This window comes from Fukomys damarensis, unplaced genomic scaffold (assembly GCF_012274545.1).
Source record: "Fukomys damarensis isolate Sample0158 unplaced genomic scaffold, DMR_v1.0_HiC HiC_scaffold_37, whole genome shotgun sequence".
Classification (NCBI taxonomy): Eukaryota; Metazoa; Chordata; class Mammalia; order Rodentia; family Bathyergidae; genus Fukomys; species Fukomys damarensis.
This window is the reverse complement of record NW_022900949.1, coordinates 53,780,788-53,807,974: the sequence shown is the minus strand read 5'-3', so window position 1 is coordinate 53,807,974 and position 27,187 is coordinate 53,780,788. Positions and strand designations below refer to the sequence as shown.

At 33.8% G+C, this 27,187-nt stretch overlaps 1 protein-coding gene across 1 annotated transcript; it reads right to left on the bottom strand.

The window, feature by feature from the left end:
* Positions 1-4,362: 4,362 nt before the first annotated feature.
* Positions 4,363-27,187, bottom strand: Slc25a36 (solute carrier family 25 member 36). The gene is made up of 8 exons (XM_010608214.3): positions 27,105-27,187; positions 26,192-26,356; positions 24,114-24,191; positions 20,580-20,680; positions 16,298-16,327; positions 12,276-12,342; positions 9,052-9,341; positions 4,363-7,522 (listed from the first exon to the last, which is right to left on the bottom strand). The coding sequence occupies exons 1-8, from the start codon at positions 27,185-27,187 to the stop codon at positions 7,329-7,331; spliced, it is 1,008 nt and encodes a 335-aa protein (XP_010606516.2). The 3' UTR covers positions 4,363-7,328.

Sequence of the window (27,187 nt, the reverse complement as noted above, 5' to 3'; positions counted from 1 at the left end):
GGGTCTGGGTTCACACACTAAGAGACTGACCCCCCTTTGGGGTTGAACAGGGCGGGTTATACTTTCCAGAGGGGAGGGGGGCTTACGGAGTCACGAAGCGTACAAGTCGTATGGGCTCAGCAAATCCGTTGTTTATTAGGCATTACAGATAGCAAGCTCAGCCCACGGAGTTACACCTCATTTACATGTGGTGGGGAGGTGACAAAACTGAGAACAAAGAGAATTTCTGAGGTGCTTGAGAGGGAGTGCTGAGCTAAGGAAGCCTTGACACGTCGAGGGAAGGGGGGCAAACTTATCCCAGGCCTGACTTATAACTGCAGAGAGGCACATTCGCCCTTCATATATACAGTAAACCACTACCCGGATCAAAATATGGATCATTTCCATCACTTACTTCAGAAGTGCAACTCTGCCCCGTTAGCTCCCTCCGCACTCCGTAGCTAAACACTAATTTGACTTCTATCACTAGCTTTGCCTGTTCTTGGCCTTCATGTAAATGGAAGAATATATATACTTGGTCTGGGCTTCTTTTAATTTTTGAGATTCCATGTTTCCAGTAATCCGTTTTGTTTCACTGTCATACTCCACCACGAATTGCTGTCTCGATAGCCACTCTTATTAAAGCTGCTGTGAACATTTGTGGATGTTTTAATTTTTCTTGGGAACACTGTTTCCCACAGCCAAGCAAAAATTCTGGGGTAGGAGGTGCATTTAAAAGTTTAAAACTTGTACCTCTCCAAATTGGTGTTATCATTTCACGTTCCCGTTATGTACAAAGACATACTTGTAAGATCCTTGGGATGATATAAGTCTACTGGTGCTTCTGAGAATGTTTTCATTTTGGCTTCAGTTTGTTATTACTATAAGCATCTTACTATATGCTTAATCCTTTTCTTTTGTGACATGGTTCAATTATTAATTTTTTGCCCCTCCAAGTTAATGATTGTGAAGATGTAAATATTCCTGTTCTGGAGATGCATTTTTACTTTTAATATATATATTTTTTCTAGGTTAGTGCTTTTTGCAAACTCTAATCTTTGCCTAGAAAGGAATTTTCTCCTAAACGGTTTGCAGTTGCACTCTCATCTTCAGACCCATCATTCACCTTTGGTGTAGAGGTAATGGTTCATTTTCATTCACAAGATAAATGCATATTGTTTTGGAGGTGGGGAAGATAAAAAATGAGCATGCAATTGAGAAAAGCGTACTGACTACATAACCTGGGCTACTAAGACACCTCAGTTCAGTTTATGCAAGGGATTGTTGGAGAATCTTGAAAGCTAAGACTCAGAAGTAGTGGTTGAAAAGAAAATGGGCTATTTATCCTTGACAGACTTGAGGGATTATTAGGTGGCTTTGAAAGAGTAAGGGACTGGGAAACAATGGGTCTAATACTAAATTGTTAGGTTAGGTGTAAACTCCTGAGTTAAGACTAGGCTTAGAATCCTGAATCTGCTTCTACTTTCAAAGTCTCATTACTTTTTGAGTCAATTAAAAAGGAACACACACACAAATTCTTTCTTACTGGGGCTTAAATTTTGCTATCTGCTTTACCAAGAAATGCTTCCATCTGTATCAGCCTAGTTTTAAACCTCTTTCGAATCATAGTTAAAATGCTGTTTCTCTGCATATCTAAAAGAATTAACCCCTGTAACTTAACAGGGCTAGCTCATCTTCAGACATTCCTGAGGTTCAGATAGTGTGATCAAGGGCACCTTACATAAAATTGAGCTCAATATGTTAAGTCTGACTTCCTACAGTGTCACTAATTACTCTTGGGTGAAAAACTCTATTGGCCTTAGGATGTAATCTAAAGTCTGTAAGGGTTAGATCCCATGACAGTTCACAGTGCTCACTTTACACATCCAGCCCTTTTTCTCATTACTCCCTATATGGCTTCATTCTGAGCCTATTTCTACAGAGCTTTTCTTTAAATGAAGAATTTTTAAAGTATCATCTCAATGTCTTCAAGTTATAGTGAATAATCTAATAAATAACCACAGGACTACGATTCAAAAGACCTAAGTCCAAAAATCCTGTTGTGATTAACATGAACTATTCATCAAATCTGGAGTATCACATGACATTGCTGGTAACACAGTAATCTAGGAGCATAAATTCTGAATTGATGCAACACTAAGGCAGCTAGATGGTCAATGTGGTGCAGAAAAGCGGGGGGAGAATTTGACTATACTTTACTTCTCTGCCTGTTAAGAGCTGTAGAGATGTTACATTTGAATGATCAAAGTATTATGAACTAGATTCCTTCTCTATTTAATCTATCCTGATATTTGGTAATGAACATAAGCACAATTAAATTTGGGACACTTGAGCTACAACCTCAACCATTATTTTGCTAGTATTCAGTGCAGAATGCCACTAAGAAGAATTTCAGTTTTTATATTAACTTTGAGATAGGGAACATAATAAATCTGTGCTGGTTTCCTTACCTGTAAGATAAGTAATGTTAGCCACAATTCAGAGAAACCTAAAATACAACAAAATGTAAAGAGGATGGGTATTACATAGTACTCTTATCTATGTCACGTGTTTCAACCCAACACATATGGATTAATCTGGTTATTTCTCACAAGTTCTCAACTCTGTACTTAATATCTCTAATTTTCCTAAAATCTAAAATTAAAACAAAATTGCATGTTAAAAATATCACAACAAGCCAGGCATGGTGGTACACACCTGTAATCCCAGCACTTTGGAGGCTGAGGCAGGAGAATCATCATGGGTTCAAGGCCAGCCTAGAATACACAGTGAGTTCAAAGGCCAGCCTGGGATACATGGGGAGATCTTGTCTCTATACAAACACACACACAAAATCACAACCTAGATAGAGGGGGTATTGATCTAATAATTAACCCTTCAATTTTCAAATGTTCTCCATAAAATGAATTTGATACATGAAAAGTATTGGATTTAAGTATCATTAAATCTGTGAAAAATACGCAAGAACAGATATTTCTTAACAAACTATGAGAGAATTAGATTACTTAAGACCTTTTGGTTTCTAGAGATATCATTAAGTCTAGAAGGTGCCTCAAAAATGTTTGCTAAATAATAAGCAAGCCTTTAGCTCCTTTCTTCAAATTTCTAAATGTCAGTAATCTTATTAGAATCTTATGCATTGTTGTAGGGAAGGTGTGATACATAGGAGGAGGGGGTGAAGGGAGGGCAGAGGTAAGGGGAAAAAATGAGAATCAAGACTTGTCATGTAGAGGTACAAGATCCCAACAATGAATGTAACTGTACTGTATCCCTAAAATGTACCAATAAACTCAATAAAATTAAAAAAAAAATAATAAGCAAGCCTAACATTTATCTTGAATATGGCAATGCATTTTTGCTTAAATACAAGATAATTCTAGGAAAACGTGATTCTACTCTTACCATGCCAAAATATTAAGATACAAAATGGAAAAAACAATCACTAGTTTCATAAGCTTATTTTAATTTTTTGAATTTTAACAATTCAAGTTTAAAGTCAGCTAGTTAACATAAATACAAAATAAATGCACAAAATTTACAGCGATGTACATAAATGAAACAGCAAAACTCACATGAATGGGCAAAAGTTATCAACTCTTTGAAGTTCACTATTTAGCTATGACTTATGTGTCATAATTGTTCACATATACTGGGGTACACATTCAAAAAGTATAACATATAAACATAACTAGATTTTTCAGTTAAGAGTAGCAAAAAATTAGTGTACAGATTAACAGGAAATATAAACACATGATTGAGATCTGAATGGACAGTAAGCTCATTGTATTTTATCTATTAAAATTTCTTTCAATTTAAATAATTAAGAATTATGTATATTCTTAGGAATGTCAAAAGTCATGATCGATACTACAGGAGAAAAAGGCTGTTATTTTTCAGCCCCCAAAGAGTTCCCTATAACACTAAATTTGGGCAGACGAGCATGTAAACAAAAGATACATATAAAGAATTCCAGAAGAGGAAGGGACAGATTTATTTCCAGCACTTAACTCCTTCAAATTCAAATCAGTATTTTGTGACTAAAAACATATGTAAGAGCGCCAAAATGTATACTCTAGTGAAAGATTAAACATTATTATTATTTTTTGGTGCCAGGGATTGAACTCCTTGTGCTTGTGTGGCAGGCATGGCACCACTGAGCTAATTCCCCATCCCTCATTCCTTATTCTGAACAACCCAAACTCTGCTGGTCCTAACATCCACAGTGGGTCTTAGGTTTTAAGAGACAAAAGGCTCTATCATGGTTTTTCAGACTTACAGATCTGTTTGGGCCTCACCTAGTAAGGTTGGTTCTACAAAGTTACACAGTGGGAATCATGACAGAGGTTTAGTGGTAGTTTTTTTCCTCTGGAATTAAAAGCACTTTATAGCTCAATCACAGGGTTGGCAATCCTCAGGACGTGGAACCATTTCTAGGAGTTATGAACAGAAAAGTTCTATTTGCTAGGAGGGTGTTCTATATGAGTGTGTACTTTCAGTATCTACTGCTTGAACCTGAGTGAGTTCAATTCAATTTTCTAAGAAAACTAGAACACAAATACATAGCAATCTGGAATGTTGATACCTCTGTTATCAGAAATTTTAAGTTATCTGATAGCAAACAAATGAATACAACCCATAGTTTGTCTGATACTTTTGAGTATGCATTTTTCTTAAAAAATCAATTTTTAAATCTTCAAAGAAATATTTGAGAGACAAACTGTATGTAACCTTTTTAGTTTTCTTTTTTGAATTGTCTCATTTGTAAACTATAGCAGATTGTGTTCAAAGAAAAAACAAAACAAAACAGTAAAGACTTCATTGCTCCTTTCCAGCTGCTGCACAAATAAAATCTGTAACTCTAAAATTACTCTTTTCCTTCTACTACATACATAACACAGTGGGCCCTTTACTTACAAAATCAATTCGTTCCTCAGGGCTGACTGTAACTCAAGTTTATCAATGAAGGATGAGGGTCCTCTACACAGCCTTCAAAGTCTCTCTCCTGTATACAGGCAGATCTGTGTCCTTAGAGAGACAGAGGCCCAGGATTTCTCAAGTAACCCCACACAAGGATGTTATAATGTTCCTTCCAGAACTCTTTTAAGGGTTAAATCAGTATCTGAGACCATCTGAAAGCACAGGTGGCAGCAATCAGGTTATAATTCAAGAATTTGGTCTTAAGTTAAAACTAAAATTCTGGTTATAACCCAAGTTGTTTGTATGTCAGGCTGGTCATAACCGAGGATCCACTGTACTTAAAGCTGGATACAATGCACTAAAGGTCAATGTAAGTTTTACTTGCTAAATACAAACAGAAGGACACTTGTCATGAATTTGCTGTAACTAAGTAAGATGATTCTTAGCTGCTGGTTTTCGTATCATTCTTCATCATTTGTGGGGCACTGATATGAGTAAGCCTAGGGAGAGTATTTATGGATCTTCACAAAGCAGATGGCACTGTATTAGGCAGTATAAATGGCATCTGAAAAGGCAAACATTACAAATTGAGACTTTCTCTACAGACTGAAGTTAGAAATCTGCTTGGGGAGGGATTTTTTTTTTTGGGGGGGAGGTAATGTTCTCACAATAAATTCAAAGCTGAAATTTCTCATAAAATATATTCATAATACCAAAAGTAACAACTAAATTTGCCTTTGGTCTCCCAACTGAGCACCTCAAAAACATCCAGTTTTGTTGATCACAGGGAAATCAAGGTGGGGGAATTTAAGAGGGTACAATGTTCATTGGTGTCAGTAAAGAAAGCTTGCAATGACTTGCTGCTTTTCCATAATGTGTGGCACTACAGTATACACAGAATACTTAACACATTTTAAGATCTTAAACCAAATACATAACCAGAACTCTGAAAAATGTTATGAACATACTGTTTCTGCCTAATACATGACCAGTATATTAAAGTCTTAACATGAAATTCTGCCCCGCAAGGCCACAAAGTGCATTCACAAAAAGTCAGTCTTAAGATAAAGCCATTGCACAAAATGTGAAGTTAACGTATACTGAAATGAGTACACACTGGAGTTTAACTGCAGAAGTCTCATACACCAGGAGAGCAGTATCTATAGGCAGTCTCCTAACAGTATTATAGCAAACGTCTTCATAAGGGTCATACATATGATACATTTAAAGTATTAAAATGTACAGATGACTCAACAGCAAAATTTAAAAACTATATCCTATTAGCACATTTAACCCAAATGAACCTGAATCTTTCTATGATATACCATTCAGGAAATTAGATCAGAATAAATTTCATTGTCAAAATCACCTTGTTCATTTACAAAAAAATCAATTAAAAACACTGCCTGCTGAATTAGATAGAGGATCCCTCTTCTATAATATTTATTTTGTCCCAGATATTAATAATCACCTTCAAAAAATTTTAAGGGTCAAACTGAAAATTACCACTTTCTCTACCAAATAAGTGTAATCTATACTGACCTGGAAATAAATTCAGGTCCAAATTCATAATGTAAAGCAAAAAGAAGCAGTAAATTTTTATAATTTAAGAAAATAATACCTCGATTGATAGGTGATAATTCATGTTTAAAACTAGTAAATTACTAAAAAGATAAATGCATTCATTCATGTTCCATAACAATACAGAAGAGGGCACATTCAAGTCACTGAAATGGTCAAGAATCAATATTTTATTGGTTAATTTCTTAATATGCAAAGTATTATGATGTGAGTTTTATATGGTAACAATGTGAAGCCTACATTGTGCCAAACATCAAGCACCTGTTAGCTGAAGAGACTCTAACATTTTAATACACAATATATTTAGAATACAGTTCCTTGGTTGTCAAAAACAGCAATTAATGGTGCCAAATAATTAAATTAAAATATTGTGCCAAGTCATCTCAGCAAAATGGGAATACTGAGAGTAACTACCAATTATTGTTACCTTACAGTATTACAGGAATTAAAAGTCAAGTTAGATATTTATGTTACCTACAGTACAGTATATATTTAAGGATGGCTTTGTTTAGAAGATTGGAAAAATGCTCATGGAATAAACACTACACTCTCAATGTTATATGTCAATAAAACACAACTGTATCTGGTGGACATGGTAGAGAAATGGCAATTTTTCCAAAGGCGTTTCCTTTAGAGGTGGCTAAGGTTTTTCAACATTACTGAAAGACTAAGTAATGTGATGTGGCTATCTTAACCAAACTTCCACTTGGGCATAGCTGTGGGACATGTTCCCAAACTACTATTCTTTCTGTCTACTGTGCTGACTCCAATATTCCATGATCCACTGTAATCTTTTGGTCTTCCCTCTTGCAGTGTGGCAGCCGGTGCTGCTATCCATTGAGTAAGTAGACCACTAATTCATAGGTGGCCATCATAATAGCTGTGTTTGGAATCTGTCTCACCAAATGAGTTGTTAGACCACGGTAGAGGGACCCGTAACCTTCTTCTTGAACCACCAAAGACAGTGTCTGAAAAAAGGATCTATATTTTGTTCCTTCTTCACGTAATCTTGTTCTTACAACTTCTGTTTAGGAAAGAAATAAAATCAACTTAAAAATTATTGATCTCTTTATACTCTCCTAATCATACTCAGTATACCACATTTGTTAGTACATAAGTAGCTCAGGATAAATGATTTTTTAATGTACAGCTTACTGAAAGTAGTCACGTTATAGTAACAGCTAATTTCTAATATAGCCAAAATCATATACACAAAAGTAACAGTTATATATAAAATAAATGGACACAAGGGAAAATAGATCTGACAAGGGGAAAAGTATGAAGGAGGAAGTGTGAGTAGTATTAAAGATGAACACGTGACACAGTGACAGAAAATATTTTTTTTTAAAAAAAGCAAACAGTGCAAAGAAAATGTTATTAATGTACTTGCAACAGTCCACATATAGTAACATAAAACAATGAATGTGTGGACGAAGAAGTTGAAGATGTCTCGGACCCTAGCTGTCACTGATAAAATCAATGATAAGAATCAAATAAGTAAAAAAATAGTAACACTTTAATAGTGGAAGGGATTTTCAAGATCAATCTCCAGTTTAAATGTTAAGAAACTGAGTGGGGGGATAAAGCTTAGTGGTAGAGTAGCATGTGTGAGGTCCCGGGTTTAATGTACAAAACAGAAAGAAAAAGAAATTGAAGTTCCAGAGAGGTTTCAGCCATTTAGAGGAACAGGCCTACATAAAGAATCAAGAGTTTTCTATTTAAAAATTAACTGCTCTTTATCCATTCATTCTCAGTTTTTCCCCCAACACAGTACCCTTTATGGTGCTGGGGTGACGAACTAAAGCAGCCTATGGAAAATGCAAGCTTTTATTGGAAATCTCCTGTTCTATCTTAAAGATCCATGCCATTTATATACTTAACTCCAAAATTTTATCAATAGTGCTTCTTCTAGTAACATCATGTTACTTATACTTACATTAAAAGAAAAACATATATAAAAAAATCAAGTTAAAATAAAAGCTACCAAAAACCCCGGTATATAAGTTCTTCAGTGATTTCAGTTACTAACGAGACTAGTAATACAAAATTTAATGAAAGAAATAAAATATAATTGTCAAAATAAAATAATATAAAATAGCTTGGCCTTCAGAATTAGACTTAAATTTGGCTTCAACTACTAATGTGACCTTGGGCAAGTTATTTACTTTTTACATTTTTTCCTCAAGTTTCTCATTTGAAAATGAAGACTATTCTGGTTATGCTCTAATATACCTAGAGCACTTACATTTACATACATACTTTTTCAAAAACAGAAGCTTGCCGAAAGGACAGTTACTAGCTAGGGTTAAGCTTGGCTGAATTTAACTTCAGGGTTAGAAGGTGACTATCAGGCTCCAGAGCTCATGTGTGACTGCTACTGTGATATATGACAGCATATACTGACCTTCTTATCCAGCCTTTACTCTATGAACTACTGTTTTTTTATATTGGAATTAAGTAAAATTAAACAAGCTGTAAGCTGCAGGACATCAGATAGAACAGGAAAGTGTTTCTGTGTCAAAGTATTTGCTCCCACAGATCAGGTTCCCTTACCATGTGGATATGCGATAGTTGTGGCACAAGTTTTTGAGGTGGCAGCAGCAAGCATCATTCCCACAAAATCTGATGCTTCTTTCACAGACTCTTCACCATTTTCTATCATAGAAGAAGTCTTACATTCCAGTAGTTTTTGCTTTATACTTTCATAAATAACAAAATGGATGACAGTCTCTGATATGCCAGCATAGGAAGCAGACATGCCCCTGTAAAATCCTCTAAGTCCATCTGTCTGATACACTCTACGAATACATTCAAAAGCACCCATTTGCTTTTCCCCACGGTTCCTGGAGGGCAAAAAGGGAAAATGTTATTGACGTTAATTGCTACAGGGGTTTTAAGCAGAAGATTTTTAAAGTCACTCTAGTAAAATATGGTCTTCACTCAAAGTGAAGTCAGAATTGCATTTTTTTATTTTTGAATTTGTTTTTTTTTTGAGACAGTGTCTCACTTTGTAGTGTAGGCTGTCCTCGAAATCACGGACTCCTCCTGCCTCAGCCTCCTAAGTGCTGAGATAACAGGCATGCGCCACCACATTCAGCTGAAATCAGAATTTTAAAAATAACATGTATTCCTGTATTTATTTTTGGTCCCAAATTTGTCACACTCATCAGATAACATGTAAACAGTTTATTTTACTGAATGCAAAATACACTACACTGATTCTTTAGTTTCACACCCTCCTAATGGGTTTAGGTAATAGAGATAACCAACAAACTCCTTTAGCTCTACACTCTGGCTGCAGCTCAAGGTAAAAACAAAACAAGTACAAAAAGATCTTCACATTACACTATACTAATTCCAGTTCAAAATAAGTTGAATTTCTTTGCATTTAATAACATAAAAACAATGATGGAGACACTAATTATGATAGTACACAATAAAGCAAGGAGTATGATTAACTGAATTTCTGTGAGCCTGGAAGTTCTTCCATCTCTACCAAGATTGTCCCTCAGAAGTGACTGGGCAAATATAAATCAAACTTTCTATCACTATTTAAAAGCAGTGGCCATATCAGTATCCTGATGAATAATGAATGAGAACCTGTATAGTTACCAAGTGTTCATTTAGTATTGTTCCCAATACAATTCCCTTAGTGTTACTTAATAGTGCAGTAGCTACTCTTACAGGATACAAATCAACTGTAACATGTTATTTCCCCCAACAAAATGTTCCCTAAGAGAAATGAGCTTAAATGCTGCCTCAAGGAAAGAAATAGAAAATTTACCTAATATAAATCATATTTAACCTGTTTCTGACATAACCAACTGAAACAATTAAAAGGTCCACCTGATAACTTACAGGCTCCTCCACTTTTATGAACTAATGATTTTCTTTAGTTACTGAATACTTATTTAGTATAATGATCCATGTAACCAACTGTAACTATTTTCTGACATCAGAGATCTTTACAAGAAAGTTAAAAGATACGAGCATTCAAGAGTGACAGGTAAACACATCAGCTCTATTCTTGATCTCAATGTTATGGTTTTACAATAGTAAAATGTGGGCTAGCATATCATACCTTTTAACTCTTGAGTTAAGTTTTATCTACCATTACTTTTCAGATCTTTGGCTTTTAGATAAATTAAGTTTTGCTGTAACACTTAAGATTTCATGAAAAGGACTAACTAGTCTAGATGAAACAATTAGACCTTTTTCTTTCTTTACTTTTTTTTTTTTTTTTTTTTTGCGGTACCAGAGATAGAACTGAGGACCTTGCACTTGCAAGGCAGATGTGCTGCCACTAAGCTAAATCCCTGGCTAGAACTTTCTTTTCAACTCTCCAACCAGCATATAGCTCAACTTGACAAAATGTGAAGAAGATATTTAATCAGACATAATTAATTGTTAATGACCTACTTTTATTTATAGCCTACAGGAGATAACAATACTTATCATATCACAAAATACAAAAACAGTAGAAATATGTCATACACTGAGCCTACTCCAGATTAAAAGCCTAAGAGAGTCCAAAACTATTAACATTAATATTACTGTAACATATCAGATAGTTGCTGCAATGCTTCTGCTTTTCTCAGTCCACAGAGTATGCCCAAGATCCTGTATCTCTGATCCCCTAGGGTTTCCACTATTCCTCTGCTTAATACGGGCAAACAAACCACTCCTTGATGTATTCCATTTCAAGTTGGTCCCTACTGATTCCTGTTTTATCTCCAGCATGTAGCAGTATCTGCTCCACAGTTCTGAATGAATGAAATCTCACTCTTGTAAAGCTGAGGTAAAAGATGGAAATGTAAAGAAACAGACACAAAGAGAGACACCCACCCCCATGCACAGAGTGCTATCTCCAGCCCAAGGATACTTGAGGTCAATTAATTTGAGCAATGATTCTCAAAGATTCACTCTAGACTATCTGACCATGCGACTTCTTTAGCTGTTGGGAGGTCAATTATAAGCATTCATGTAAGGCAAAATGTCACTTGTTGGGTTAGGTTAATACACTCTGTCCCTCAACTATCATGTTCAGAGGTAGGGCTTTTGGAAGGTGACTGGATTGCAAGGGTGCCAGTCTCATTAATGGATCAATCCATTAAGTTCATAGCTGAATGAGTTATTAGGAGGAAGCAGGTCACTGGAGACTGGAGGGAGTGCATCTGAAGGGTAAAGCTCATTACCAGCCCTGCCCTTTTTCTCTGACTCTTTCCAACCCTCCTGCTTCCTGGCAGCCATAGGGGGAGTAGCCTTCCTTTGCCATTCTGTTTCTGCCTTGGAGCCATCAAACTATGGATTAAAACCTTTAAAAGTGAGCCAAAATAAACCCCGTCTCCTTTACGTTGTATATGTCATATATTTTCTTCTAACAATGAAAAGATGACTTACAGACTTTCCCCCTTCTTTTAAGAAATAATACACAGCCAAGCATGGTGGTACATTCTTATAATCCAAGCTACCCAGAAAGGCTGACATAGGAGAATCCTGAGTCCAAGGTCAGACTGAGCAACGTGGTGAGATGCTATCTCAAAACAAAGACAGAAAACAAAGCAATACATAATACACATTTTTCATTTGCAAAGTTTCACTTTGTCAACTATTACCATTTTTGCTTCAAATGGCAGACCCAAATTTCAACAAAAAATGAAACAGAAGAACAAATTTACAGGAAGAGGTAAGAAGGGAAAACCATGGTGAGATACCAGGCTTTACTAATATAAATTTATAGAAAGGATTAACTATATCCACTTTAAAACTTAACATACCTTGCATCAAGTTGTAACCGAGTCTTTATAAGCCAAATGGGGTTGGTTGCAGTGATTGCGGTAAAACCTAAACAAATATGTTTAAAATGAACTTCAGTAAAGCTAAAGCACACATTAGTTTTAAGATTCTTTACATGAATCTATGTTAAAGAAAACGTCTGTAAATATTTAAACTATTGATATATGCTTTACATTTTCATTTTACAAATCCATATAAATATTTGTCTTTACTTGTTTACAAAAATTCTCAAATTCTGACTTTAACTAAAAGATTCTTTTAAGAGTAAAATCTGATTGCATATAAAGTGCTCTCCCAACCTATTAAGACTATCCTCCAGGGCACTCTCTACTCCCTAAACTGAATTCAGAAACCTGTTTCCAGGAACAAACAGAAATTTTGTGTATTTTGGGCTAAAAAGCATGCATTCTACAGCAACTACTTGGGAAGGCAATTCATGTCACAGATTACTACATTAAAAATGAATTCTACATAAATGGTGGTTATATTTTGATTTGTATAACACATAAGACTTGTTGGGCCCTATGAATACTTATCTACAAACAAATTTACTAATACTATTAAAAGTAATGGTATCACAGAGGTAAAGTTTCTGTTAGGATTAATAGGACAGATCTACTTTTCATCCACTTAAACATGTGCAAAACTCAAGTTTAAAAGATTACAAATTAGAACTTCCCTCTCACTTTTATAGATAATGAAAGTAAGTCAGGGTAGAAGGTAGCTATCATTTAAGGCTAATGTGCTATGTTATAACTATTGCTACAGAAGGGTAGTCACCTAAGATGGCTCGAGTCCAGGTAGTAAATTAAGATCTCTGGAGCGGTACAATTCTATTCTTATGCATATCTTTTACGTGTCATCTTTCTAGTTTTGGAAAAAACAGAACACAAAATGCAATTTTTTTTTTTTTTGGTACCGGGGATCAAACTTGGGACCTTGCACTTATGAAGCAGGTGGCAGAACCACTGAGCAAAATCCGTGGCCCCAAAATGCAATCTTGATCATGGGAATTTGTAAGATTGCTCAGTCTATACAAACAGGGTTTTCATAGTTTGCTTTTACATTTAAGACTGGGTATAAAACTTCACAGAATTCCTCATAACTAGCTACATTTATTCATCTCATGATTAAATTCAATGAAAAACTTCCATGAAGAAATGTCTAAGGATCTTAACTGTTTTAATATTCTCTACCATATAAAAGCAGGTCAAGCACATTATTTTTAGAAAGATGTACTATAATCAGATTTAATATAAGTACTTTCAAGAACAAAAATATTGTGATATACTTAGGAATACAATGGTACCTCAGTTCATGAACTTGATTCAAAGTTCCACAATTCTGGAAAAGATGGTCATGGTCATGTCTGTCATCCAATGCAGAGTTTGTAAACAAAAAATGTGACAAATGCTTCTGTTTGCAAACCAAAGCATTCATGAACCAAGGTACCACTGTACTTTGTTTTTAAAATATATAATGTAGAACCAATCAGTTACTTTCTTGGCTTTCAGAGTCAGTCTATGTATACAAAATAAATTCACTAAATTATTTATAAAACTGAATTTGGCCTCATTAGGTTCTTTCTTCTTCTATGATGTCAGATAATTCAAAATTTACTTAACACACTGTTTTAATACTGTAGAAATAGAATGTTATGCCAAGGGGATACTCCAATTAAACCTATTTAGCAGGAAAGATAAATGGAATTTTGTTTTAGTAACTCATTTAATATTTTTATAAAAATTACATAGCTTCCATTTATCTTAAATGCTTTTAATACTATATATGTAAACACAAAACTAGCATGGGACCAATAACTTCAGAAGCATCAGTCAGTATTAAAATAATAAAAATGTAAAGTGATGAACAAGTTGCCAGGAACATTTTTCAATGAGAGGTTCTTTCTATAGGTATATGTTGGTAAAAGGAAAGAAAAGAAAAAATATGGAACTATCAGACTAGTTTAAATATTTGTTTGGCCTGGCCTGGCTTAATTGAGAACAAAGTTGTACAGTATTTTTTCTTCTTCTTTTGAGTCTTGTTTTTCTAAGTGAAAAAGTTAAAGATATTCAAATTAAATTTTAAAGTAAACATCAATATTCTGGCCAAATCCCAATTTAATGATTCTCATTTTAAAAATAAGAACTGTATTCTTATTTTGTAAATATATTAGATGTCTGTATTGTAAAATTAAGGAATTAAAGTTTATAAATAAGAAGTTGCTAAGCAGCATTAACCAATAAAATATTTTGCATTATTCATAACTTTTTATAAATCATTTTGCAGAAACTTTAATGAAGAAAAACAGTTGACTTTTAGAAGTCTACAATTGGAAATCCTTAAACTTTTAAAAAAACAGCTTATTGAAATAAAAAATTGCAATTCATTATACTTCAATAGAAAGATGAGCATCAACTTTTTTTCTTTTTAAATAAAAGTTCTATTCTAAGACTATAAAGTTAGTACCCAAGTTTCTCCATGTAATATTATTCCAATAAGTCAGTCTCTCAATTTCACCTGGGAAAAACCATGTATATGTTGTGTGTGTGTGTGTGTGTGTGTGTGTGTGTGTGTGTGTGTGTACGTACACATATACACACACAATAAATATTTATAAATGTTACTAGTGATAAAAAGGTTTAAAGACTCATGAACTATAATTTTATTCTATGGGTATATTAATAATCAGAAAGCAAACAACAGGTATTTCTCACTTAACTAAAATTCACTTCCAGGTACAAATTAACCTATTTAACAGAGGTCACATTAAAATTCAGGTAAATGAAAGAATGTTGTGATCTTATCTCTTGTAATTGTTTTATCAGTAAACCATGCTTGTTCTAATTGTTCTGTCTCAATTCTTCCAATAACTAAAACTTTCTTTTTTTTTTTGTACCAGGGATTGGGCTTGGGTCTTTGTGCTTGCGAGGCAGGTGGTGGGGCCAATGAGCTAAATCCCCAGCTCTTAAAACTTTCTTAATAAAGACACCAGTCAAATGGCCAACAAAGTATGAGGTCAGATAAGGAATCTAGGCATAACCCACAGGTTTTTAACTATCCTTGAGCAATTAAAACTCTGGTCAGTCCTTGAGTTTTACTCTATTACTTTCTCTTAACCAAAAAATAAGTTAATACACTTGGACATTGTTAGGCTAATTAAATCTAGAAATATATATAACCTATTAACTCAAGAAATGAAGCAAATAGAAAAAAATTTACCATTAACTTAGAATTAAAATTAAACTGCAATGCAATCTGAGGCTAGCCAAAGCTTAACTTATTTTCACCCTACTTCTAAGACAAAGTACACACAAAAATACTGGGAATGCTGCTCCTGAAATTTAGAAACTGCCTATTATTATTATTATTATTTTTTGTTAAATTTTAACTTTGAGACACTGAGAACTGGTAATTTATATTAATTACTTGTACTGTTAGTACTGTTAGTAGTGTGGTTAGTGTTTTATTAAAAAGCTTTAAATTTTTTAAATTCAATTTTTAAAGTTTTGCTTCATATAAAACTCATACTTGATAGTACAAATCATTAAAAACCAGGTAAACAGATAATCCTTGATAAATTTCCTTATTGAAAATGTTTATTTCATTAAGTGAGTGATACCTGTGGTATTGCATTTGTCAGTACTTTTTAACTTTTACAAGAACAAAACTTATGTTACCCCCCAAAAAAACAAAACTTTTAAAAAGTCAATTAAAACTAAAACAGCTAAGATCCCATATATTGTATCCTCAATTTATTTGGAAAATACTAATGATATTAAGATCAATATATTTGCAAAAGAGTAGAAAACCAAGTATCAACAGACAAGACAGGAAAGCACTGTTATTAGATATTTAAATATGTTAGCTAAGCAAAGAGAGTTACTATTTTATTTAAATGCTACAGGACAGTATGGTACCATTTACAACTATACATATACACTGTTATGAAATTCTTTGGAGGTCAAGGCTGTTATGGCCAAGCTGAAGACCCCAGGCTTACATGATGACTGAAAAGTACCCATTCTTCCTTCTAGAAAGGATTACAAAGGGATCACAATTACTTTTTATAAAATAATAATGCACACACAAATTCAGGAAATAAAAATTCATTTCCCGCCTTCTATTAATTCCATAGCTACTATAAAATCCCAGGATGTGTTTCTTATACTAGAGGCTGCAAGAGATGCTCAGATCAGTACTCACGAGGTTTAAGTTAGTCCATATTTCTACAGGAAGTGACCTGCGGATGGGGAGCATGAGATGACACGATCTCACTCTTTTCTCGGGAGAAATGTACAGTAAATGCCTAAAATAGACACAGGCTTTTCTGTATCACAATAACAAGCAGTGACCTCATCAGAAACATGTGTACAAACTGAATCCCATTGGAAGGATTTGAGAAATATTTACTGGGAGATCTAACTTTTGTGAAATTTTAAGTTAAAAAAAGAGAGAGAAAGGAGTATCAGAATGGGCCCTTAAAAAAATGCACCGAGTACTGAAAATCCCACCTGGAGTTTGAGTCCAAATACTTACCTAAACCAAGATCAATTTTATCTTAAAGAAAAAATGCTAACCTTGTCAGAGGGAAATCTAAAAACAAAACATTCAGAGCTGATTATTATATCCTATTTTCCTATTATTACTATCTTTCACTGTCAAAGAGCCAAAAACACAATTTTCTATCCATTTTCAGTAAGCCTACTTAAAGACAGGCTTGACCGCACACACCTGTAATCCCAAGATTCAGGCTGAGGCAGGCACACTAGAAGTTTGAGATCACACTGGGCTATGTAGTGAGTTCAAAGCCAGAGTGGACTACATAAGACCCTGTCTCAAAAAACAAATTGAGAGGTTGGAGATTTTGCTAAGTGGTGCCATGCCTGCCTCGTAAGTGCACAGTCTTAAGTTTGATCCGTGGTACCGAATTAAAAATTAAACAAACAAAAAACCCACAGAATGATAATGACAACAACAACAAAAAACCCCCAAATTGAACCAAAACAAACAAATTAAAAACCCTGACAGAATATTTAAGTAACTTCATTTTGGAACTATTTATAAATTTTAAAATAAAGTAAACGTTTTTACCATAGTACCTTTCACTTTTTGCACTCTAGCCAGTAATACTGTACATCCATATTTATGGAATATTTTGTATTTAATCTTTTATATTCTACAAAACAGAAAACAAAGAATGTTTATACATAAACATCTGTCCAACCACCCATCTGGCTGAATAAACTGCCATGGACAATTAAAATACTGTTTTTAAAAACATTTTATACATGAAGATAAAATCTGTATTTAATGAGTAAAAATTTTAATTGTGAACTATAAGTCAAATAGAAAAATTTATCTTGAAAAATAAATGTACCCTGTAAACAAAATCCAGTAGGTATGTAGGAAATATTAAATGCTACATTATTGATATATTAAAAATTGAGCACCAACTGTATGAACACATAACAAAAAGCAGATTTTCTTTATGTTATATATAAAAAGAGCATGTACATGCCAAATAAACTTGTAAAAACAGAATTACTGAAAAAGAAACAATCTAATTTTTTTCTATCCACATCTGTGCCTATGCGTATACAGCGGGTATCTAAGTTCATTTAAACCAAACAGATACAAAACAGATACCCGCTTAACAGCTAGGGTAAATTCAGCGTGACAGAAGTTATATGCAGGAAAAAAAAAAAAAAAAAAAAAAAAAGGCAGGTAAAATATAAGTCAGCATTACTTTGTCTGATTAAACATCCTCATAATTGGAAAAATGTTTTAATGCATGGAAGCTTATAGCTACATCTTAGAAGCTTGTACTATATTCTCACAATATTCACTTATAACACTTTAACAATAAAAAAACCCACTTTAACTGTCCTTTTAATAAATTAAGATTTTGTACCTAAATTAAATGTGTTGGTATAGATACACTGTAAAACGCAGACTGAACTGAGAGGTTACTTGGAATTTAAATTACACACCTGGGTAGCTTACTAAATCCTAAATGTGTGTGCTACTTGATGTGACAAAATATTCTAGGCACTTTTGCTAATTGCTTATTTCAGTGCATTTTCAATAATCAAGTGACAAGGTTAGCATTTTTTTCTTGAATAGTCAGTTAAAATATTTTCCACATGACTATCTGAAAGTATTTCACACCCCAAAGCATTCACATTTACACCTGTAAAAATGATTGTGAAGACCCAGAGCGATCTGGTCTAGATTAAAAATGAAGGGGCAAAAGACTACCTTCATGAGTCTGTACTGGACCATTCAGTTTCATCAAAATGTATTAAAAAACTGCAAAGCTAAATGTTAATGCTCATGAATAGTGCAAGGAAGCTCTGAAAGCACAATTCTCAGAACAATGGAACTGCAAACAAATGGAAGAAATATTTTCAAATTACACAGTTAAGTGTACAATGCAATAATCTCTGAACAAGCATAAAACTATCAGTTTACCAAAATTCAAGCAATTCAAGTTGCAAAACAGTATCAATGTATAGAAAGAAAAAAAATTGAGTTAGTATTGCTACACATTTGAGAAAAAAGTACAAAATGACAATTCTGAATTTCTTTGTAATGTGATACAAATATAGTAAATAGTGATGACATATTCTAATGAAATGATATTCTAATGAAAAATTAAGATACCCTATACCTCTACATTTACAATTCTTAATATTCTCAACATAAAGCAATTTTTTTAACATAAAGCCAATTGCCTAGATACTTTCTTGATTTCATTTCTTTAAAAAAGTAACACTGTATTTCTTTATAATTTACTGAGGTTAAAAACCAAAATCATAAACACTGGTAATCTGGAAATATATTCTTAAAGATCCTAAAACAGTGGTTAATACATTTGTTATTGCCACCAACTTGTACCTTATTACACACAAATTTTAGGGGGAAATCATATCTAATTCAACATCTATAAAAGTATATTAAATATAATTCTACCTAACTAGATTATCTCTACCACACTAAATAAAAGGACTAGTTCTCAAAATCTTAATGCATCTAGATCAGCCTACTCTATGAATAAAGCTAACAGAGGCTCACTTAAATTACCTAATTTGCCCAAGATTTTCCTATTAAATCAGAGTATTCATTATCTTGGGCTTTAATGTTGTCCCTTTCCCTCCAGCTTTGTAACATCAATGAGTCAGTCATAAACTGCCATATATAAAAAGCTCTCAAAACAATGTAAGGTATATGCTAGAAGTATTATATGGTAAAGACTTTCACCCTTTCAGAAAGTAATGCTTCAAACTTACAAACGAGTTGTTAAATATGTGGTTCAAACTGATCCAATTTCTAAAAAGAAAATGGCTACGTTTACAGTACTCGTTATTTCGCATGTAAGTGTCGTTAAATTTGTTGATCAATAACTGATGAAAGCAGCTATAGTCTCCTTTTAAAGTCATAGCATAATTTTGAAATGTAAGATATGGTTAAATATGTAAAAAAAAATCTCATAAAATTAAGAGAATTTTCTATTGAGAACTAAAATTCCTGGCTTTGTCTAACATGCATGGCAGCAAATGATTCCAGAACCAGACTGGTGAAACCAATCTCTCACAGTTTAGGGCACTGCACAGACCTGAGACTAGTTGTTTTACTCCAGAATTGTATATACTCATCAAAGATGACAGAAGAGTTCCTGGAATTATTTCTATAACAAGCATGTACACAGAGCCAGGGTCTAAAATTCAGGTGCTATCTAGTCTGATTTATATGGAATACACATACTTTCAAAAATACACACATTACTGTTTGAGTTATCAATAACACAGCACTCACAAAAATTTCAGCACTTGAGCACAGGACAAAACACATACTTTACCAAGAACTGCTGGCACATTTCAGACAGAAGCCAAAACATGCAGCAAAAAGGGAAAAGGCACTAACGGAAACTGAGGAGAGAAGAGTAAATTACAGCTCTGTAACTTACAGTGTAATTACAGTTGGATTCTTAAAGCTGTTAAAAGTAATCACTATTCAATGGATTACACAAAGCAATATAAAAGATTGTATTATCTGTAGCCTATTACTTAAATTCCTAATTATAAAATGCTGATGACAAATTTTACATATATGGTAGCTAATGAAATTTGTTTTATACAATTAAGTATAAAATTATCTTTGCAGATGTTAATCAATGAAAAGTACACTAGTCATCTTAACTTTTTAATATAAACTCATTAAAATTTGGCATTAAGTCTTTGGGCTTCACAATGTTTTCGTTTTTTAGAATCATACATTCATACCTGCCACTGCAGCTGAAATCATGTGAACTTGGGTAGAATCAGGATCAAACACACCATTCAATTTTTCCTTGCAGTTGGAGTAAGCAGCAAAGTATATTGCTCTAAAAGAGAGAATTTGTTAATATGCATGTTCTTTAATTCGTAAGAGTAGATACAAGTTCATCTAAAATCAGTCTCAGCTACATTCTCACGTAACAGCGAGATTCTCATGTAATTTAGCCAACATTTTCCCCACAAATACCCTGAAGTGCTTTATCAACTAATTAAAAAAACCAAAACCAAACCAAAACAAAAAAAAACTCAAATGCAAAGTTCTTAGCATCTGTCTTCAAACAAACCCATCCCTGTGCAACACTTGGACAATCACTTAACAACTGACAAAAATTTTGATGACTGGAAAACCTATGAATGAGTAAGGCTGTGAAATCTGTACGCTAAGGCCATAGAATTATACCTAAATAAGTAAATGGTCCATGAGCACTTAAATATATACTTTTTGGTAGTGGGGAAAGGAGAGTACAGCTGAACCAATTAATCAAAGTATATGCTATACCGTGGTATACTATAATCTATATATTATACAGAGTAGTTCACAGCATTCTTTTTCTTTTTGAGTACTGGGATCACATGCTAAACATGTGCTCTACTACTGAGCTACAGTCCCAGCCCCACAGTATTCTTAAATGATACAATAATCCCAACAAAAGGTGAGAAGATGTTTTCCAATGTTTGTAAATGTAGATCTGTAAATATTTTTCCTGTTAACTTACTATGACTTCATACATTTCCACTACCTGCTCACTGTTTAATTTTTCTAGGCTCTTGATTTTCCTGCATATGAATATCCCATTATTTCTAACTGTATGTCCAAAAGGGACAGAGTACAGTACAAATGAGGAAAGTTTCAATATTGTTTCTTTATGTGGTTAGGAAAAAATATTCCTCTTTATAATAAAAACAAGATACATTTGATGCCACTATATGAAGAGTAATAAACAATTCATTCCTAGAAATGAAGACATCCTAATGAGAAAATAGGCATGGAATATATAAAAGCAATTCACAGGTAGAAACACACAATGTCAAATTTTAAGAAAGAGGGTATAATTGTATCAAACATTAAACAAATATACATTAAACAGCCACAAACCAGTTTTAGTTAACTTGCCAAGTAATAAGTGGGCAGATAGTTGCCAGTACTGGTAAAGATGCAGAATAAAGGCCAACTAATTCACTACCTGAATATAAAATATTGTCTGCCTTCTTAGAAAGTAAATTATTCTCTAGTTTACATGTGTACATGCTCTTTTATTCAGAAATTCTGCTTTAGGTAACCATCCTAAGAGAATGTCCTTAAGTACTCAAAGATAATAGTTCAGGTATGTTCACAAAACCACTGTTGCTTTTAACAGTAAAAATCTGAAAAATATCAATAAAGGGATAATTATGGGAAAGTAACACCTTCCAATTGAAAACCACCCCACATATCATGTGAAAGAGCTTCAACACAAATTATATTAAATATTTAGTAAGATACAATTTATGTAAATGATAATTATAAGTATACATTGTTTTTAATGCATATGATAACCCAGGAAAATTATGGTGTGACTACACATGCTGTTTAATAGTGCCTATCTATGAGAAGAGTATGTTGAAAGGTATATGGGTAAGAGGCAATGTGTTTAAGATAGCCAACTTTATACTTTAAAAATTTTTTACAATCAGGATGCAAAATAGACAATATCTTTTTCATTCATTCATTCATTCATTCATGGTGGTACTGGGGAATGAACCCAGGGCCTTCACACTGAGCTACATCTCCAGTTTTTCTTAAAAATGTTTTATTTTGAGAAAGGATCTCAGTTGCTCAGGCACTCAGGCTAGACTCAAACTTGCAATCCTCCTGCTTCAGCCTTCCAGAGTGCTGGTAGACAATTTCTTAAACAAAGAAGAATATATAAAAAAAGTGAGATCCAGTAATTAACAACACACGTGTATGGTACATGGTTCGGATAAAGACAGTCAGGTATCCATGTTCACTCTATAAAATTTATGCTGTGTTTTATCATAGATGAAATCAATCTATGATAAAATGATAAAAATGGCAAAGTAATATGTTCAAGTCTTTTTGGCTACTTTCATAGGAAATGGAACTTCCGTCTGTTTAGCTTATATTCAAAGCCAAAAAATGGTTTAGTTTTAGAGTTCTAGTCTTATTTATTACTGCTAAGTTCCTTTAATTATTTGTTCTTTGCCTTTTGAACTTGGTGCAAAAACTGCTTCACAAATGTTGGAGGTCCTTTGTCCTGCCTGGTTCAATCTGGTCATCGATTTGGGTGGTTACTGTTAAAACATACTGGCAGCCAACATGATTCTCTTCAGTATTTCCTTCCTTGAGCTTCCTTTACTATGGCAGATATTGTGGGTATCTCTTATTGCCCTTTAATGAAGGACAAATTTCCATTATTTTAGACTTCTTGTCCTCTTTTCAAGCCTGTTCTAACACCTGTCTCTATTCCTAGCTCTTTGGTTCCACTTTTCCATCTTGTTTCTCTGAAGTTTAATTTCTATGTGGAAAGTCAGAAAGAAGCATTAATTTCGGGCAGAGTACAGAGCAGGATAGCTATCTGAAGCAGAAAGACCAGGGATACATATCTTAAATATTATGCCTTTAGCCGCAGGGAAAGTTCTGCTTTAAAAAATACTTGTTTTTTTCTTAAAGACAAAAGTTTTAAGATGTAAGAGCTGGTTCAAATTCACAAAAACCATCAAACACCCATCTCAAAACATCAGTATGGCTGGGGATTTAACTCAGCGGTTCGGAAGCCTGCCTTGCAAGCGCAAGGGCCCAAGTTCAATCCCCAGTACCAAAAAAAAACCCCCAAAACAAAACAAAACAAAAAACAAAAAAAAACACATCAGTATGTGTAGTTTACTGCCTTAGCAATAAAGATTTTCAAGTGCCCTCTCCCTAATTCTAATTCTTAAGGTCAGAAGTGTTCTTCTAGGCAGGCTCAATATGTAGCCACTAGCTACAAGGGAATTTACAGGTTTATTTTGCAAACATTACTAATTTAATACTGCCTACATAATCCAATATAAAGATATATATTATCTACACTATTTTCAATTTTGAAAAATATTGCCCCCCAAAATTTCAAGTCATCCACAGAATTTAAAAAGTTATTTCCATCACAGTATAGAACATTTCACTGCATTCATATTATAATGGTTAATGGTTCCTCGGTAGTATAGTGGTTAGTATCCCCGCCTGTCATGTTATAATGGTTAATTTCTAACAGTACTGAAATTGTTAAGCTCCAAAACATGTAGAATGATTCTGTGCTATCAAACATTACTTTACAAATGTGTTCTGGTTAGCATCTGAAATCCTTGAAAAGAAAATCAAATTTAAACTTCCCATAAACACTGAAAATTTGATTTATAAGTAGAAGTGTATATAAATGTTTAAATATAGATGCCTTGAAACAAAAACTGCCATAATTTTGTTTAACCTGTATTTTTTCTTACCTGGAAGGGGCCACCCCAACTATATTGGGGCCTAATCCTCTGAATAAGGAACGAGGCCCTTCTTTTTCCAAGATTATTCTGAAAGAGAAAAAATATTACAAAGAGTACTTTATTTACTTAGCACAGTAAAGATTAACACTAAATTCCACATTTGTAATAGAATATACTTTCCTAGCCAGTTTTCCTTACTTATGAAAATTCTTCATGACCTGCCATAATGTATCGAAGACTGGTAACAGACTTAATAGTGATAATAAAGTTTTGTTCAAAATCTTTTCTAAAAGATTAAAGACATCACTGCACAGATTTATAAGTATGTTCATATGATCATGTTACTGTTATCTCAAATTGACTCAATTTTACTGTCTTTATTAACGAATTCAATTTCCAATCAGAAACATAATTTCTTCCTAAGGTCTTTTACTTCATACTAGAAGCATTCTCAGTACCACAATAGTATGTCATTCAATTATTCCAGTGAAATGCTATAGCAAAAATCTATTGCTCTAACATTCTTCAGGATACTAGAATGGTTGGCTTATCATTTCTTCTTCCACTCAGTTAACATTCACTATATTGAGCATTTCATGTACTACAATAAAGAACTCTTTATGACTAGGAAGAGAGCAAACATTAACATTGAGAACTTTGTTGTCCAGTTGTGAAAAAAAATACTGAAATAATTTAATAGACCATATTAACAAGCAAATACTGTACAAGCTAGATACATATATCCTAGCCCTCTCCCTAAAACGAGTATGTTTTAGTATTGGAATATTTTCTGAGAGTTAAGTTATTCAATAATTTCAAGGTGGAAAAGAAGAAATTGAAGAGAGATAATTTAGTTTATAGTTAACAGACTAGGTAGGCCAAATGATACTCAAACACCCCTATGGTTAAGAAAGATCTCTGTGAGCACAATGGCTAAAGAGGATGAGCCTTCTCACTATGAAGCCCAATGCTGGTAAATGACTTAAAAAGTAACTTTTCACTCATCCTAATTTCAGCAGTAAATAGGAGAAACAGTAACTCTTCCTTGGGCTGCTGTGAGGGTTAAATATATAAAGAGCTTAAAAGAGGGCTTAAAAAAAACAAGGAACTAAAATGGGGCCTAAAGGGGATTTTTCAAGTTCTGTGGAGAACAGAAAGCAAAACTATTAAAAACTAAGACAAAAGAATATATCACAGAGGTCAAGTGAAGCATTTTATGGATACCTAATCAGTGGTAATTACTGTCAAAATCATGATATTAAAATACTTTTCTATTACTAAGCATATTGAAATATTTATCTAGAATGATGGCATTTTAATTCAAAATTGTCAACCATTTATTCTACCTATTCATGTGCTTAGGTAACCAAGTTTGAAAGAAGTGTGATGAAATCTTGGAAGTGAAGGTAAACACACTAAGTTTATTTTCTACAAAATAAACACTAATGGACTAAGTTCAAACAGATTAAGTCCAATTGAGCTGATAAAGCAGACATAGTTATACAGTCATACACGTAAGTTTAAACATGTAAAATCTGATTTTAGTAGTTTTGAAACTTCAAATCCTATTACAACATAAAGAAGTATAGTAAAATGTAAAAGCAAATCTTTTCAAGCCAACAGAAAATGTCAAACAGCCACTGAATAGCATTTTAAAATCAATACAATTCTGTTTTAAATTAGGTTTAGGTTATATAAAAACCACAGACTGCAACTGTTAAATGTAATTACTTATGGAAGAACTTAGAAAACTAAAACCACAGAGTTGGCATTAACAGTACCTCATTTCAGAAATAAATGAAAAAAACAATCCAAAATAAAATACCTATAGCAGCTTGAGAAATTTATTGGATAAATGTAGAAAAGTATAGTACTCTAAATATATGATCTGGAAATAATATTACATTTTGTATTAGCCTCCTAATGATTCTACTCTCTTATGGATTACCATTTCTAATGCATATAATTCAGAGTAACCAGTCAGTTTCTAAGAATCTCTCAAAATGTGGCAGAATGTGAACAAATGTGGGAATCAAGGTAAACTAAAATGAAAACAAAATAACAACTTATGAAGGTTGTGCTCCCACTTTAGGCAGTGGAGGGGTCCAGGAGACGCTACTCGGTTAACACTGGCTCCAGCCATGGTGTTCAGCTGCACTTCAGAGATATACAGTGTCACAGAAGACGACTGCAGCCGTGTTTTCACAACTTCTAGCGGACATGTCAGAATAGCTCCCACTGTGCCACCACATCTAGAAAGAAATGAGAAGAACACAACTTACTTCTTGAATTAGTGAATTAGTATATAGGCCCAGACCTGTAACCCAAGTAGTCAACTCACAATAAATGACATTCTTAAAGTTTCACTTATTTGCATGTAATTGCCCACAGTTGCTAAAAAGAACTACAAAATAATATATAACCAGTGATGAGAATTAGCTGTTAAAACCTCTACCTTTATTTTAAGTATATTCTATCTTTCAAATGTCTATCCTTTTAAAACGTAATAAATGCAGGCTGGGGATACAGCTCAGTGGCACCACGCCTGCGTGGCAAGTGTAAGGTTCTGAGTTTGATCCCTGGTGGTGGTGGTGGTGGTGGTGGTGGTGGTGGTGAGAGGGAGAAACCCTCAATAAATGGTCTTCTCAGTGTAAGACAAAAATGACCAATGGAAAACCATTTTCACTTTTAAGGTATTCTGGAAATGGCAAAAGAGGGGTGGGGTTGGGGGATCAGCAGACAAAATTTCAATCAATGAGGCAAATGTGAAAGAGGAAACTGAAAGACTCCCAAAGGGAAATATAGTACCAAAAAGAAGCAAATAGTTTTGTCCTGAAAAGTTCCCAAGAAATCTAATGACTAAGGGTACCAAGTACGCAAGATGGAGATAAAGCAAACAATGAAAAAATGACTGGCTGATGGGCTACACAGCAAAGGTAGGCTGCTCCAGTGAATATATGCTCTATGTGCATGCACGCACACGTGTGCGCCCACACACACGCTAGGTAAAACCATGTTCCTGGGCAGAAGCCTAATTCTCCAAAGAACATGAACTCAAGACGTCTAAGCTTTAGGTTTAACAT